Here is a 14902-nt window from a genome sequence, read left to right as displayed (position 1 = left end):
CCTCACTTTTTTTAAATATACAGTATTTCTGTTTTTGCACATTTTTAATAAAATATTCAATATACATAATTGATTTACTTGTTTATTTATTATGTTTTATTTTTATTTTTCTCTCTCTGCTAGATTATGTATTGCATTGAACTGTTGCTCCTAAGTTAACAATTCACGTCACATGCCAGTGATAATAAACCCAATTCTGATTAAACTACAGATCTCAGGTCACCTTTCTAATTGGTCTTTCAAATGAGTTCAAGCCAGCAATCAGTCTGTCTTTCAGATGGAGATAATCTGATGCCAATTATGGAACAACAGGGGAGATCCCCAGTTTCTGATCATCATTACATTGTTCTGTGAGAGAACTTAAAGAAATTCTCTCTTGACAACAAAGGGTTCAAAAATATTCACCAGGCATAAAGCAGTATTTGACATTCTGAGATTGTGAAAGGCATAATTCTTTCAATTTACTTACTAACCTGTTTCTTAAAATTAAGGAACAGAGTCTGCCAAATATATACAAGTTTTATTAACAATTCCACACACAGAGGAGATTTTATGGAGGGGACACTCTTCAGGAGTCCAGACAGCTTTGCAGCATGCTCACACGTACCACTGGAACCCGTACTTCACTCGGAGGTACTCCTCCCGAGGCCGAAGGTTAAACAATTCCTCCACCGAGGGCGTAAACCAGCGATCGGAGCGGTAAACGCTCTCACCCACCTGTAACAGGTGATGCAATTAAACCACTTCTGTAATCAAACATCACCCCACCAACCAATGTTGATTTAAATCAATGTACAGGACGGGCCATACGTAGGTGTAGTGGTTAGCGTAACATTATTACAGTGCCAGTAACTTGGGTTATATTCCTGCGGCTCTCTGTGAGGAGTTCATACATTCTCCCTCTGACTATGTGGGTTTCCTCCAGATGCTCCAGTTTCCTCCCACAGTCCAAAGGCATACGGGTTAATAGGTTGAGCAGCACTAGGCTCGTGAGGGTTGGAAGGACCTGTTACCACACTGTATACATCTCCAAATAAATAAAAGGGAATCCCACATCACCAAGGACAGATTGGAAGTGAAGGAGTGTTACAAACACATTCCCACAATAATTCCAGGTTTAAGGGTGAAAGTAAGAGTACACATTTCATTCCATTATTGTTGTTAATAAAGTGTTAAGTAAAACCCTTTTCTTTTGGTTAGGGAACTCACCAGAGATTGCGGCGATTGCAAGGTAAGGATCTGCAACAGGGACAGGTAAATGAAGAAATGCACCCCCCCCCCCCCCCCAGCTGTAATTGGATGCAAAGTAGACCACAGGGTAGCTGCCAAAGCTTGTTGTGGTGGTTAAGGAGGTAGTGAATGTCCACTGTTCTGTTCTCTTCTCATAGGCAAGGTGGTGAAAACAGTAAGTGCCCTCCAGCCCTGGCCTTGGCACAGGAACCAGTACAGCATCAGTACAACGTTCTCCATAGCCCCTACCCAGTTTTCCCCAACCTCAGCCTGAATTGCTGTTGGCCCAGGCTCTCTGGGACTGTTGCGAGACTCACTAGCCCTAACTTTTATTTTTTATTTTGAGTTATATCACACTAACAGGCCATTCTGGCCCAACAAGCCTGTGCTGCCTAATTACACCCATGTGACCAAACACCCTTCTAACCGCTATGCTTTTGGAATGTGTGAGGAAACCCACATGGCCATGGGGAGAGTGTACAAACTCCTTACAGACAGCAGCATGAAATGAACACAGGTTGCTGGTGCTGTACGACGTTGTAAATGGATAGAAGAGTGGCCAGTAGCCTGGGCAGGTTTGGATCAGAACACAAGTGTTTCAGAAAGCAAAGCAAAGGCAGGAAATGAGCCTGGTTACCTTCCATCCAGGAACATCCTTCATGATTTTTGCCTCCTCCTCAAGATTCTCCCGTAATAAACGTAGGTACCTGAGGGGGAAAAAAGTGTCAGAAATGAGTGACAAAACTGAAGTATGGAGGGACAAATCTGCACACGTTTACAACTTTATTTTCATAGGGGTAGAAAGGTCATTCCCAGATACGAAGGAAGGAGCTCTTGTGATTGTCTTGGACATTTCATTGGGATCACAAGATCCTGCTAGACATTGGTAATGTGGAATACTACAAGTCTGGTTCACTGGCGAGACTGACAGTGGGGAGCTGCACTGCCTGTGTTGTGCGAGGACAAGGCCCAGAATGCAGCTCGTCAAACAGGAGAGGAGAGAATGGAGCAGTATGGGAGAGCCTCTGTACTGCTGGACTCTGTACCAGGTTGGGGGCTGGTCCTTCCCATTGGTACTGCCCTCCAGTGTTCACTGGTGGAAGAACAAGCTGGACCATAAATCTACAATCATGTACTTGGTCACTTTCTTTTGTGACTGCATGTTTTTTCTGAAATCGTAACCATGTATTATGTGCTGTTAGTACAGTGTTTTGCACCTCGGCTCCACAGGAACAAGATTTTGTTTGGCAATATGGCTGAATGATAATTAAACTTAACTTCCTTACTTGCCCATTGCCTCCCTCTGGTGCTCCTCCCCATTGTCTTTTCTTCCCTGCCCTTTAGTCCTCTCCTATCAGATTCCCTATTCTTCAGCCTCTATCTCTCACCAATCAACTTCTCAGCTCTTTAATTCACCTCTCCCCCCTCCTGGTTTCACCCATCACCTTGTGTTACTTCCTCCTCTCCCCTCACCTTCCAACTCTTGACTCTTCATCCATCTTCTCCAGTCCTTGGAGAAGGGTCTCAGCCTGAAACATTGTCTATATTCTTTCCCATGGATGCTGCCTGGCCTGTTGCGTTCCACCAGCATTTTGGGTGTGTTGTCTGGATTTCCAGCATCTGCGCATTTGCTTTTGTTTGTGACTGAACATGTACTATGTTATTCCAAATGATACAAAATTCCCTCACACCTATCTCCTTACCAAGTCCTGAACCAATGAAGAAACTCTGTTTTAAATATATTCAATGACTTGGCATTGAGAATATTCAAGGTCACCTATGGCAATAAATGTCACAGTTTAACCACCCTCTGGGTAAAGAAATTTGGTCTTCAGGAAGGGCAAGACGAAGGAACACAAACCAATCCTCATAGATGGGATAAGAAGTGGAGCAGTTTCAAGTTCTTGGGTGTCAAGATCTCTGAGGACCTAACCTGGTCCAAACATATTGATGCAGCTACAAAGAAGGCAAGACAGCATCTATACTTCATTAGGAGTTTGAAGAGATTTGGCATGTCAACAAATACACTCAAAAACTTCTATAGATGTACTGCAGGGAGCATTCTAACAGGATGCATCACTGTCTGGTGGGGGGTAGCTACTGCACAGGACCGAAAGAAGCTGCAAAGGGTCTTAAATGTAATCAGCTCCATCTTAGGTACTAGCTTACAAAGTACCCAGGATATCTTTAGGAAGCAGTGTCTCAGAAAGGCAGCATCCATTATTAAGGACTCCCAGCACCCAGGGCATGCCCTTTTCTCACTGTTTTCTGTAGGAAGTACAGAAGCCTGAAGGCACACAGTCAGTGATTCAGGAACAGCTTCTTCCCCTCTGCCATCCGATTCCTAAATCAACATTGATCCTGTGAACACAACCTCACTTTTTAAATATCTATTATTTCTGTATTTGCACGATTAATCTAATTATACAAATACTATAATTGACTTTTTTTAAAGTTTTATTTTAATTATTTTTTTCTTCTTCTATATTATGTGGGCCAGTGGGACTAGGTGAGAGTAAGAAGGGCCGAGATGGCCTGTTTCCGTGCTGTAATTGTTATATGGTTATGTATAGCATTGAACTGCTGCTAAGTTAACAAATTTCATGACACATGCTCGTGATAATAAACTGACTAATTCTAAATGGACATCTCTCTATTCTGAGGGGTACCCTCTGGTCCTAGATTCCCCCACTATAAGAAGCATCATCTCCACATCCACTCTTTGTAAGCCTTTCAATTTGCAATAGGCTTCAATGTGATTTCCCACTCTCCCATTCTTCTAAATCCAGTGAGTATATCAGCAGTGCCATCAACCCTTTAACTCCCTGAATCATTCTCGTGAGCCTCCTCTGGACTCTCGCTAATGCCAGCCCATCTTTTCTTAGATAAGGGGCACCAAACTGTTTACAATATTCCAAATGCAGTTTTACCAATGCCTTATGAAGCCTCAGTGTTACATCCTTACTTAAATATTTAACCACCAATAATTAAAAATACTCAATGCAGCTGGTAACTGAAAAGATGGCCATAGAAGTACTGGTCAGTAGCATCTCAAACTTCAAATATGTGCCCATTTATGTAGAGCCACACAGGTACGCACACAGTCACCCACCCAATGGCAGACCAACACTCCAAAATATATTTCTACAAATGTACAAATATCCTGATCCTTATGCTCGCCTACAACACCACATTCAGGTTTTCCCTCACACAGGACTTGAGTGTAAAGGATAATGATTGATTGTTACTGTGGATCTGATGCAGGTTATAAAACATAATTAAAAACAGAAACAATAAATCTAAACATAAAAGCAATCTCATAAAACACCATGTATAAGAAACTATTAGACAGTAGGTACATAAAGTGACGCTAGGTGATGTGGATGTAGTGGTGGTGTTTGAATATAGAGTGATCTTCATGCAGAAATATCTGATAATGAGAGTTTAAACAATAAAAGGATGACCCACTTTGGGACTGAGGTAGGGTCGGCAGACATTTTAAACTATGGAGTCAAGCTTTCAAACCATTTTCCCCCTGAAAACCGGCAAGTTTGAAAAATTTACACTCATATCAAGAGGGTAATATATTTCAGTTTTGTTCCCCATCTCTACAACCACCCCACTCTCCCCTATGCCATATTTACCCCTCTCCCTATAAAGAACACAAGCATTTCCAATTCATTAACATAAGATAATCTGCCTTTGCTTGGTTTCACCACCTCCTGAGATCTGTAACCCTGGCTGGCTGTTCTGTAGATGTCTAACGATGGAAATAACATTGAGCACGAGACAGAATGAGACAGAATTAAGACAGCAAGGAAACAAGCCCTTTGGTACCATCCAAGATGTGCCTCTAAGTTATAAACACAAGCCATGCTACAGATGCTGGAAATGCTGAGATTATTTACTCCTCTCCACTGAGGCTGCACAAGCCTCAGCACTAAACTGACTACGTGGCTGTGGACCTTTTTCCCCAGGGAATCTGCAGTTCAAAGTAAATATATGTCACTATTTGCAATCCTGAGATTAATTTTATTGTGGGCATTCACAGTAAATACAAGAAATAATACAATAATGAAAAACTATAAAGACTGACAAACAACCAATGTGAAAAAAAAAATGCTACAAATAGAAATACTAACAACAATATACAAAATAATACTGAGAACATGAGTTGTAGAGGCCTTGATAGTGAGTCCACAGGTTGTGGATCAATTCAATATAGTAGTTCAGAACTATTCTTGAACCCAGTGTTGTGGGTTCAATGGCTCCTGTACCTCCTGCCTGATGGCAGCAGCAAGAGGAGTGTGGGGCCAGGAAGGGAACTTCAGCCCCATTACATTTAACTCATCCCACTGACTGCAATTTTGCCCTATCATCTGCTTATCCTTTCTCACAGTCTCACTACACTACATCTAGTTGTATACCAACTGTCCCATCCTCAGCCCCATCATTCAGGTTCCCATCTCCCTTCCAAATGCCAAGTTAGCTTAAAACCTCCCCAATAGCTCCACCAAGCCTGTTCACAAAGATACTGGTCTCCCTTAGGTTTAGGTATAACCTGTCCTTTTTTAACAGGTCATACCTTCCCCAGAAGAGATCCCAATGTTCTAGACATCGGAAACACTGTCCCTACACCAATTCCTCAGCCATGCTTTCATCTGCCAAATCATCCTATTCTTACCCTCATTGGCATGTGGCACAGACAGCAATCCAGAGATTGCTATCTTGGAGGTCCTGCTTTTCAGCTTACTGCCTAACTCATTATATACTCTCTTCAGGACCTTCTCCCTTTTCACTACCAAAGTCAATGGTATGAATATGTACTACGGCTTCTAATGTTCACCCTGCCTCTTTAAAATGCTGTGGACCTGATTCAAGACATCCCTGACCCTGGCACCCGCGAAGCAACATACCATCCTGGTGTCTCTTTCACGTCAACAGAATCTGCTTTCTGCTCCTCTAATCATGAAATCCCGTATCACTCCTGCACTCTTCTTCTCCCCCCTTCCCTTCTGAACCACAAAGCCAAATGCAGTGACAAAAGACCCAGTCACTGAGGCCTCTCCCTGGTAGATCGTCCCTCCCAACAGTATCCAAAGCGGTATACTTATTATTGAGGGGAACAATCACAGGGGTACTCTGCCCTGGCTGCCTATTCTCTTTCCTTTTTCTGATAGTCACCCTGGTACCTGCCTCCTGTAACTCAGGGGTGACTACCTCCCTGTAGCACCTATCACCCATGTGGAAGGATATTCAGCAGCACATGTAGATATATAGTACGTAACTTGATGATAAATTTATTTTGAACACATTGAAATATGTGCTCTTTATTATTTCATCCAACCTCACAGTATTCCTTCAGCTGCAAGCTTTTGTACTGAAGTATCCACAGTGAAACTTGACCCCACAAACTTCTGATCTAGAGCAAGAGCTCTGCCTTTATGTCCCACAGTTCTGCACCATTGGGTGGAGTTGACCATGGATGTTCTATCCTAGCTATCATGCGCCAGCCAGGACAGTACAATATGGAGAGCAAGCTGTTGCCCATGCAGCAGGCTCCCCTCTCCACACAGCTGATGAATCCAGCAGAACAACAGAGACCAACACAGTTTGGCACCAGCAGCATCACAGGAATTGCCAATCAGCGTTGAACTCAACATAGGTCTGCCTTCGAGACTTCAGCTCCGGATTTTTCACTCGGGGTTTACTCCCAAAACCTTCTAATGAGTGGGTATAGCCACAAGGCAGTGAAAGTTGGAGATGAGTTTCCTTTCTGCTAGATGAGCTGCCACCCACAGCTGATGAGCCTCATCTGCCCGAAGTGACTGGTTTTAAGGCACCAGTAACTCACCTTTGCATGGAACCAGTAGAAGCAGTTCCTCTGGGCTTTGTAGCTAAGCCACACGTGAATGCCAGGAGCTGGACTTGCTTGTCAGAGGCTATTTGAGTCGCACTCCATTGGGAGTATTTAATAGGTTGCAGGAGCTTATCCCCATTAACCCACCCCACTATGACAATCTTAAGGAACCAATTATAAAGCCAGGACATGATTAAATGGCAAAACAGATGAGAACTGAAGGCATTCTCCTCCTCTTCATTCCTCTGCTTGTATATGGGACCCTCACTCATCTCATGTACAGAGTATAAATGAAAACTGTATTTCATTTAATGTTTACATTCTACCTTTATCTTAATACTCTAAATCATGCACTGGATGAGTGAAGGTCTAAATTATGCTAAGACCAGGGGGCAAAATTTTAAAGTGATTGGAGGGAAGTATAGGGGCAATGTCAGAGGTAGTTTTTTTTAAAAAACAGAGAGTTGTGGATGTGTGGAACGTGCTGCCAGGAATGCTGGTAGAGGCAGATACATTAGGAACATTTTGTAAACTCTTAAGACAGGCTTGTGGATAAAAGAAAACTCTAGGGTTATGTGGGAGAGAAAGGTTAGATTGATTTTAGAGCAGGTTAATAAGGCACCACAGAAGTGTAGTGTCAGAGTTCAATTCCAATGTCATCTGTGGAGTTAATACGTCCTCCCCATAAAATGTGTGGGTTTCTCCCAAGTGCTCTGGTGTCCTCCCACAGTCCAAAGACATACCAGTGAGTTGGTTAACTGGTCAGTATAAATTGTACTATGATTAAGCTAGGGTAATATTAGGGGCTGCTGACCGTGCAGCTCAAAGTGTCAGAAGGGCTTGTTCTGTGGTGCATCTCTAAATAAGTAAACAAGGTTGGTGCAACATTGCCGGCAAAGGGCCTGTACTGTACTATGCTGTAATGTTCTAATTACTCTCTTTTGCCTTGATCCTCTGTTGATTTTCTGAAGAAGCGTTTTGGCCCGACATGTTGCCTGTTCATTCATTTCCATACAGGCTACCTGATCTGCTAACCTCCAGCATTTTGTGTGTTTTGCTCTGGATTTCTGGCATCTGCAGACTTGGTGTTGATTCTACAATTTGTTTTTGTTGCTAACAAAAACCTAACTGCATACTAACTAGCACTGTTTAGTGACATGCTGCCTCTCAGTTTAGTTACAGTAGAGCCTCTCCACTTACCTCCTATCCTGTTCAGCTTGCAACAAAGGCATCATTGCAATACGGGCTTCCAGATCTTCAATTTGGAGGCGCCTGGGGAAGGAAAAAGGAAAAGAAACAGAACAGAAAACCAAATATTAATACAACAATTCTATAAGGAAAACAAGCCAAAACTGATTAATGAAAGTATCGTTTCACAATTAAGGTATAAATGTTGATTCATACCTTGTTACTATGGTTTCCAAGTTAGCTGATTTATTTAGACACACAGCATGGTAACAGGCCCTTCCAGCTCAATGAGCCTTGCTACCCAGTTAACCAATTAACCCATACCTCCTTGCAATGTGGGAGGAAACCAGAGTACAGGCAGTCCTTGGGTTTGTACGCGTTCCGTTCCTGACTCCGTCTTTAAATCGGATTTGTATGTAAGTTGGAACAAATACATATGGTATTATATAGCGTCAGTTTGTCAAACGTTTGTCTTAGTATATAGTATATATTTTACCTTTCTATGCATATAAAGCACAAGAAATGTATGTATTTCAATAATTAAACCACTGCGTTGCTTAGTAATAACTGTAGCTTTCATCGGGGCAGGGCCTTTCACATGCTCCATTATTCTCACTTTATCTGTTATCCTTTAAAATTGTTCCGATCTTTGACCGACTGTAACCTAACGCTTTTCCAGTGACTGATGGCATTTCTCCTCTTTCCAAATGCTTTATTATTTCCACTTTATTTTCAATCGCGATCGCTTCCCGTCAACGGAACAGAAACAGTGCGGGCGCTGGCTCCCAAGGTCCGCTGGGGTCCTAAGGACCACTGCACTGAATTCCCCAAGTCCTAAATTTCACCGCACTGAGACAGGCTAAATGGGACAAGTGGGGGCTGTGCTGGGTTTGGGTATTTGATCCTCCACAATATTCCGCATGGGAATTTAAACTGGAAGTGGCAGTGTTTTTTTTTTACGAGGTCGAGTAGCGAGCTCAACATCAACCCGGTATGGGAATCACCGGATCGACATCAACCCGACACGGGAGCAGTCTGTCACTAGATCGAACTCGGGAACCTCTGTTCTCAAGCCTGGCGCTGATCTCACGGCACCACCAGCCGACCTGAATGGGGCTGGGTGGTCAGGGTGAATCTAACTAAGAAAAATTTAAGCCAAATACAGAGTTAAACACTCAACACAGTGTCAACTGCAACAACTTAAAATGGCTGACGGCGTTGCTATCTGACTTAAAATGGCAGACGGCGTTCTCCTTCCTTGGTTCGTAAGTACGAGTTGTCCATTAAGTCCGACGTTCATAACTCGGGGACTACCTGTACTCAGGAAACCCACATGGTTACATGGAAAATGTACAAATTCCTCACAAAATGCACTGTGAAACAAACCTGGATTGCTGGCGCTATAACAGTGTCATGTTAACTGCCAGGCTACCGTGATACAGTAAGGAGCAGGATTTAGAAAGGTTTCAAAGCAGTGAGGGAGCAAGAATATGACACATGGAATGCTATGTGGAAATGTGACATCAACCACTTTAGTCAAAAAACATTGAAAAAGAATATTTTTGAACTGATAACAGTTCAGGAAATGGTGATGATCAAAGGGACCCTGTGTAAAAATCGCTGGAAGTTAACTGGCTGGTGCCGCAGTGGGAAAGTCAGATGGGTCGGTGGTTGATGTTTCCAAAGGCTTTGAATGCACAATTATTTATGAAATGACACTGGGCTTCACTAAAACTACATAGGATCATTGTTACAATTTGACCTCCTTTCCCAAAATATAATACTGCTGTATACACAGCTGTTCTCAATATTTCATAAAACTTACAAGGCTCAACAAGGTGGATGTCCTGAAGAAGGGTCTTGACCTGAAACGTTGACTGTTTATTCCTCTCCATAAGAGGCTGCCTGATCTGCTGAGTTTTTCCAGCATTTTGTTTGTGTTGATTTGGATGAAGGGATGATGACTCCCTTCGCTGGAGTCTATAACCAGAGGTCCAAAAATAAAGAGACTACTTTGGATTGTGACAAAAATCAAAATGCAGCTGTTAACCTTTGGAATTAGGGTTAGGCAGAGGCTAAAGAGCAAAGCTCCAGAGATCAGGCTAACAAAGAGGTGGGACATGCTCTCTTCTCGCTGCTGCCACCAGGAAGGTGGTACAGGAGCCTCAGGAAGAACCACCACCAGGTTCAGGAAGAACAGTTATTGCCCCTCAACCATCAGGCTCTTGAACTTGGGGGGGGGGGGGGAAATAACTTTAATTAACTTCTTTTGCCCCATCTTTGAGATGTTCCCACAACCTTTGACTCACTTTCATCTTGATATTTATTATTTATTTATTACTTCTTCATTTTTGCATTTACAAAGTTTATATCTATTGAATACCAGTTGAATGCCCAAACTGGTGTGGTCTTTATTGACTCTATTATGATTATTATTCTATTATGGATTTACTGAGAATGTCTGCAGAAAATGAATCTCAACGTTATGCATGGTAACATACATCTACTTTGATAATAAATTTACTTTGAACTTTGGAATGCTCTGCAGTGGTGCTTCAGTCACTGATTTTATTCTAAACAGTTTCTTGAATATTACGTTAAATAGTTAGTTACCTATTTATTTAGTAATCCAGTACAGAACAGGCCCTTCCAGCCACACCACCCAGCAACCTACTTCCTGAACCCTAGCATAATCACAAGACAATTTACAATGACAAATTAACCTACTAACTGGTATGTCTTGGGACTGTGGGAGATCACAGCACCTGGAGGAAACCCATACATTCAAAGGGAGAACACACAAACTTCTTCAGACGATGTCAGAATTGAACTCTGAAGTCTGGCACCCCCAAAGCTGTAACAGCACATGTCAACCGCTATGCTACGTGGCTTTCTGGATATTGTGGAAACGGTGCAGGAAGAATCTTGTAATGACACAGGAGTCTGTCCAGCCCTTCAGATCCATTCTAGCTCCCCACAAACAAATCCCTTACCCCCATTTCCCATATTTAAACAAAAGTTATTCTCTCAGTGTTGGCAAGTGGCCAAGTGGTTAAGGCATTCGTCTAGTTATCTGAAGGTCGCTAGTTTGAGCCTTGGCTGAGGCTTGCGTGTGTGTCCTTAAGCAAGGCACTTAACCACACATTGCTCTGCGACGACACCGGTGCCAAGCTGTATGGGTCCTAATGCTCTTCCCTTGGACAACATTGGTGGTGTGGAGAGGGGAGACTTGCAGCTTGGGCAACTGCTGGTCTTCCATAAAAAAAACCTTGCCCAGACTTGCGCCCTGGAAACTTTCCAAGGTGCAAATCCATGGTCTATCAAGACTAACGGAGGCCTATTTATTCTCTCAGTAACTGCCTTGGTGTTGATTAAATACAAAATAAACTTCCCTTTGGTAAGTTTTAGTCATTAACCAGCATCATGGAGTAAGTGGTAGGAAAGCAGAGCACAGAGAGGAGACCCATAGAGATTGTGAAGTGTGTCTTGATCCTGAGGTAAAGCAAAGGCATCAATCTCTGAAATAGAAATGAGGAATGCTTCCACCGAATCCACAAAGCCAAATTATGCTCCTCTTTGTAAATACTGCTTTTCCTGAAGTTGGTTGAGTTTTCGAGGGTGGCGCAGTAGCATAGTAGTTAGACATTGGCAGACTGCCGTTGTGTTGGTTACTAGTGAGAAAAAAAACGTATTTCACTGCATGTTTCAATGTGCATATGACAAATAAAGCTAATCTTTAATTAATTTAAACATTAAGCATTGATTTTAATAATATTGATTTCAAGCATTGCCTCCTTAAATGAGCTGCCATCAGAATTGGTGGATGAGGGTTCGATTTCAACATTTAAGAGAAATTTGCCTAAGTACATAGATGGGAAGGGTATGGAGGATTGTGGTCCCGATACAGGTTGATGGGACTAGGCAGAATGGACTGGATGGGCTGAAAGGCCTGTTTCTGTGCTGCAGTGCTCCAAGTCTCTAAACAACCATGTAACACAGTGCTGAGGGAATGTTTAATATCTACAGATGCAACATGAGCAGAGAGAAATGAGGCTGGGGACATGGAAATGGGATAAACTGAGAAGGTGAAGAGGAGGAGGCAGAAGACATACCGTCGTTCTCTGTTCCACTTGAAGAGCCGCCAGTAGCCAAAGATTAAAATCCCGACTCCAATCCCAAACATGCTGTAACCTACAACATAACAACAAACGTGGAGTCATTCCTTGTGTAAGAGATGCCCCAGTTTAAAAAAAATGAACAAAACTATATCTTCTCCTTGAAGGGTCTCAGCCCAAAACATTGACTGTTTATTTTTCTCCACAGATGCTGCCTGACTTACTGAGCTCCTCTAGCATTGAGTATGTATTGCTCAAGATATTCAGTATCTGCAGAATCTCTTGCATTCTATCTTTGAACCAGGGTTTGGGTTGGGATACAGGCATTACTGGCAAGGCCAGAATTTATTATCCCTCAGCTGAACAGTAAATTTTATTTGCCAGTTCTCACTAATGGATTAGAGATGGAGAGAGTCAGCAACCTACAGCTCCTGATGTTAACATCTCAGATGACAAGTCCTGGTCCCAGACAGAATGAGATGCTATCCAGGCTACCGTTTAGACAAGCGGTTTCAGATCAGTCCTCCCAACGTGCTTGCTTTGAGAAGTTTCTGAGAGGGAGCAGGGTGAAAAAAAACAGAGCTCTGATGAAAGGTCATCGAACAGAAATGCATCTCTCCACAGACAATGTTTGGCCGCTCTAACAAAAGGGCTGCAGATCTGTAGCTATAATGGCCCAAGGTCTGCAGTAGGAGGAAATGGCTGGTGGGCCCGAGCGGGTGAAGGGCGGTTGAGTGAGTGATGGGAGCTGAAGGCTTGTAGGGGATAAGCAGAGAAGGCAGATGGGACGGGGAAAGGGAGCGTGGAGGAGGAGACTGGGGAACGATAAAGTGGCAGAAAGCACTAGGACTCGCGCCACGGGCTGAAGGTCCTGAAGGAGCACTACGTGTTGAGACTTCACTGCTCTAACGACACAGCCGAATTCAAGGAAAGAGTTTGGACCAACCTGAGAGCCCCCTTCGGGGGATGTTCCTCTTATAATCCACCGGACCGTAGCCCCCGGGGGGAGGCAGATCCTGCGTCACCTTGACAGAGGCCATTTTCTCTGCCCACTTCTACTTCCGTTACTGTCGTGCAACCAAACCCGGAAATCCCGCCCCCGTCTTATGCAGGACTTGAAGCCGCGGGCTGTCAATCAGGTGCCAGCAGGTTGTTGTCACACTTGCCAAGGAGTTGCAGGTCTTGCGGAGGGGTCTCGCCTCGTCTCTACCTTTTCCCATCGGCCTGGCCTACTGAGCTCCTCCGACACGGAGGGCTAAATTAATTCATGCTTGGTTTCGGTTTATTGTTCCGTACTCTGCTTGCAATTTATTTATTTATCCTTACTGCAATTAGTTTGCCTTACTATCGTGTCCTGAAACACTGTAAACATTTTGGTGAATAGGAATTTGACAAGCTTCGTTGGGCCGAATGGCCTGTTCCTTTCAAAAACATTTCTAACGTTGTAATTCACAAATAAATTACAATTTAATAAATCACAGTGTCATTACCTTTCATCCTCTCCCCTCATCCGAATGCCTATTCGATTTCATTTTGAAATTCTTGATTGACTCGGTTCAAAAAAAATCTGTATTAAATGGCATATTCTTAATCCGGGGAAGTATGATATAAATACAAGTTCAAAGTACATTTATTATTTATTTGTCACCATATACTACCCTGATCACTTTCTTGCGGGCATGCTTAGTAAGCGCAAAGAAACACAATAGAATTAATGAAAACGAGCGCTGAGTGCGACGCTATTACAACTCAGAACTCACGGAGTTCGGAGTTCAATACCGGCGCGGTTCCGTAAAGAGACTCTGTACATCCTCCCCTCCAAAAATGCACTAGTTTAGTAGGTTAATTGGTCATTATCAATTGTCGCGAGATTAGGTTAGGGAAAAATCAGGGTTATCATTGTGGATCTCACAACAAAGACTGAGAAGCAATCAATATACGAAAGGCAACAAACCATGCAAAGACAAAAAGGGGATAAAATTAAATAAGCAATAGAACATAAGTTGTAGAGTCCTTTAAAGTGAGTCCATAGTTGTGGTACCAGTTCAGTGTCGGTGTTATGTAATTCAGCAATTAATTTCGTACTCTACTTTTTCCACTCTTCTTATCAACGTGTGACAGAGTCACAGCGAAGTACAGCACAGAAACGGTCTATTCGGCCCATCAAGTCCATACCGAACCATTTAAACTGCCTACTCCCAAAGATCTGCACCCGGACCATAGCCCTCCGTACCCCTAACGTCCATCTACCTATCCAAACATTGAAATCGAGCTCACATGCGCCACTTGCGCTGGCAGCTTATTCCACACTCTCACTTCTCTCTGAGTGAGGTGTAAATCTCATTTTCAGTATCTGATAACTATTTAATTTCTGTGATATCTTTGCCCCTCGGTCTACACCTGTCCGTCTGCCCAGTTCATAGGCCTTCCCATGACGTCACCGGGCACCCCAAGTCCCGCCCCCACGACGCCAGCTCTCGGGCCGCTGCCACCTCTCGCGATGTTTGTC

The 14902-nt window shown here is 43.2% G+C and overlaps 1 protein-coding gene across 1 annotated transcript; it reads right to left on the bottom strand.

The window, feature by feature from the left end:
* Positions 1–501: 501 nt before the first annotated feature.
* Positions 502–13492, bottom strand: ndufa13 (NADH:ubiquinone oxidoreductase subunit A13). The gene is made up of 5 exons (XM_073068128.1): positions 13340–13492; positions 12391–12469; positions 8291–8362; positions 1868–1937; positions 502–717 (listed from the first exon to the last, which is right to left on the bottom strand). The coding sequence occupies exons 1-5, from the start codon at positions 13431–13433 to the stop codon at positions 598–600; spliced, it is 435 nt and encodes a 144-aa protein (XP_072924229.1). The 5' UTR covers positions 13434–13492; the 3' UTR covers positions 502–597.
* Positions 13493–14902: the final 1410 nt, after the last annotated feature.

Source organism: Hemitrygon akajei, chromosome 16 (genome assembly GCF_048418815.1).
Source record: "Hemitrygon akajei chromosome 16, sHemAka1.3, whole genome shotgun sequence".
Classification (NCBI taxonomy): Eukaryota; Metazoa; Chordata; class Chondrichthyes; order Myliobatiformes; family Dasyatidae; genus Hemitrygon; species Hemitrygon akajei.
This window is presented reverse-complemented; position numbering and strand designations above follow the sequence as displayed.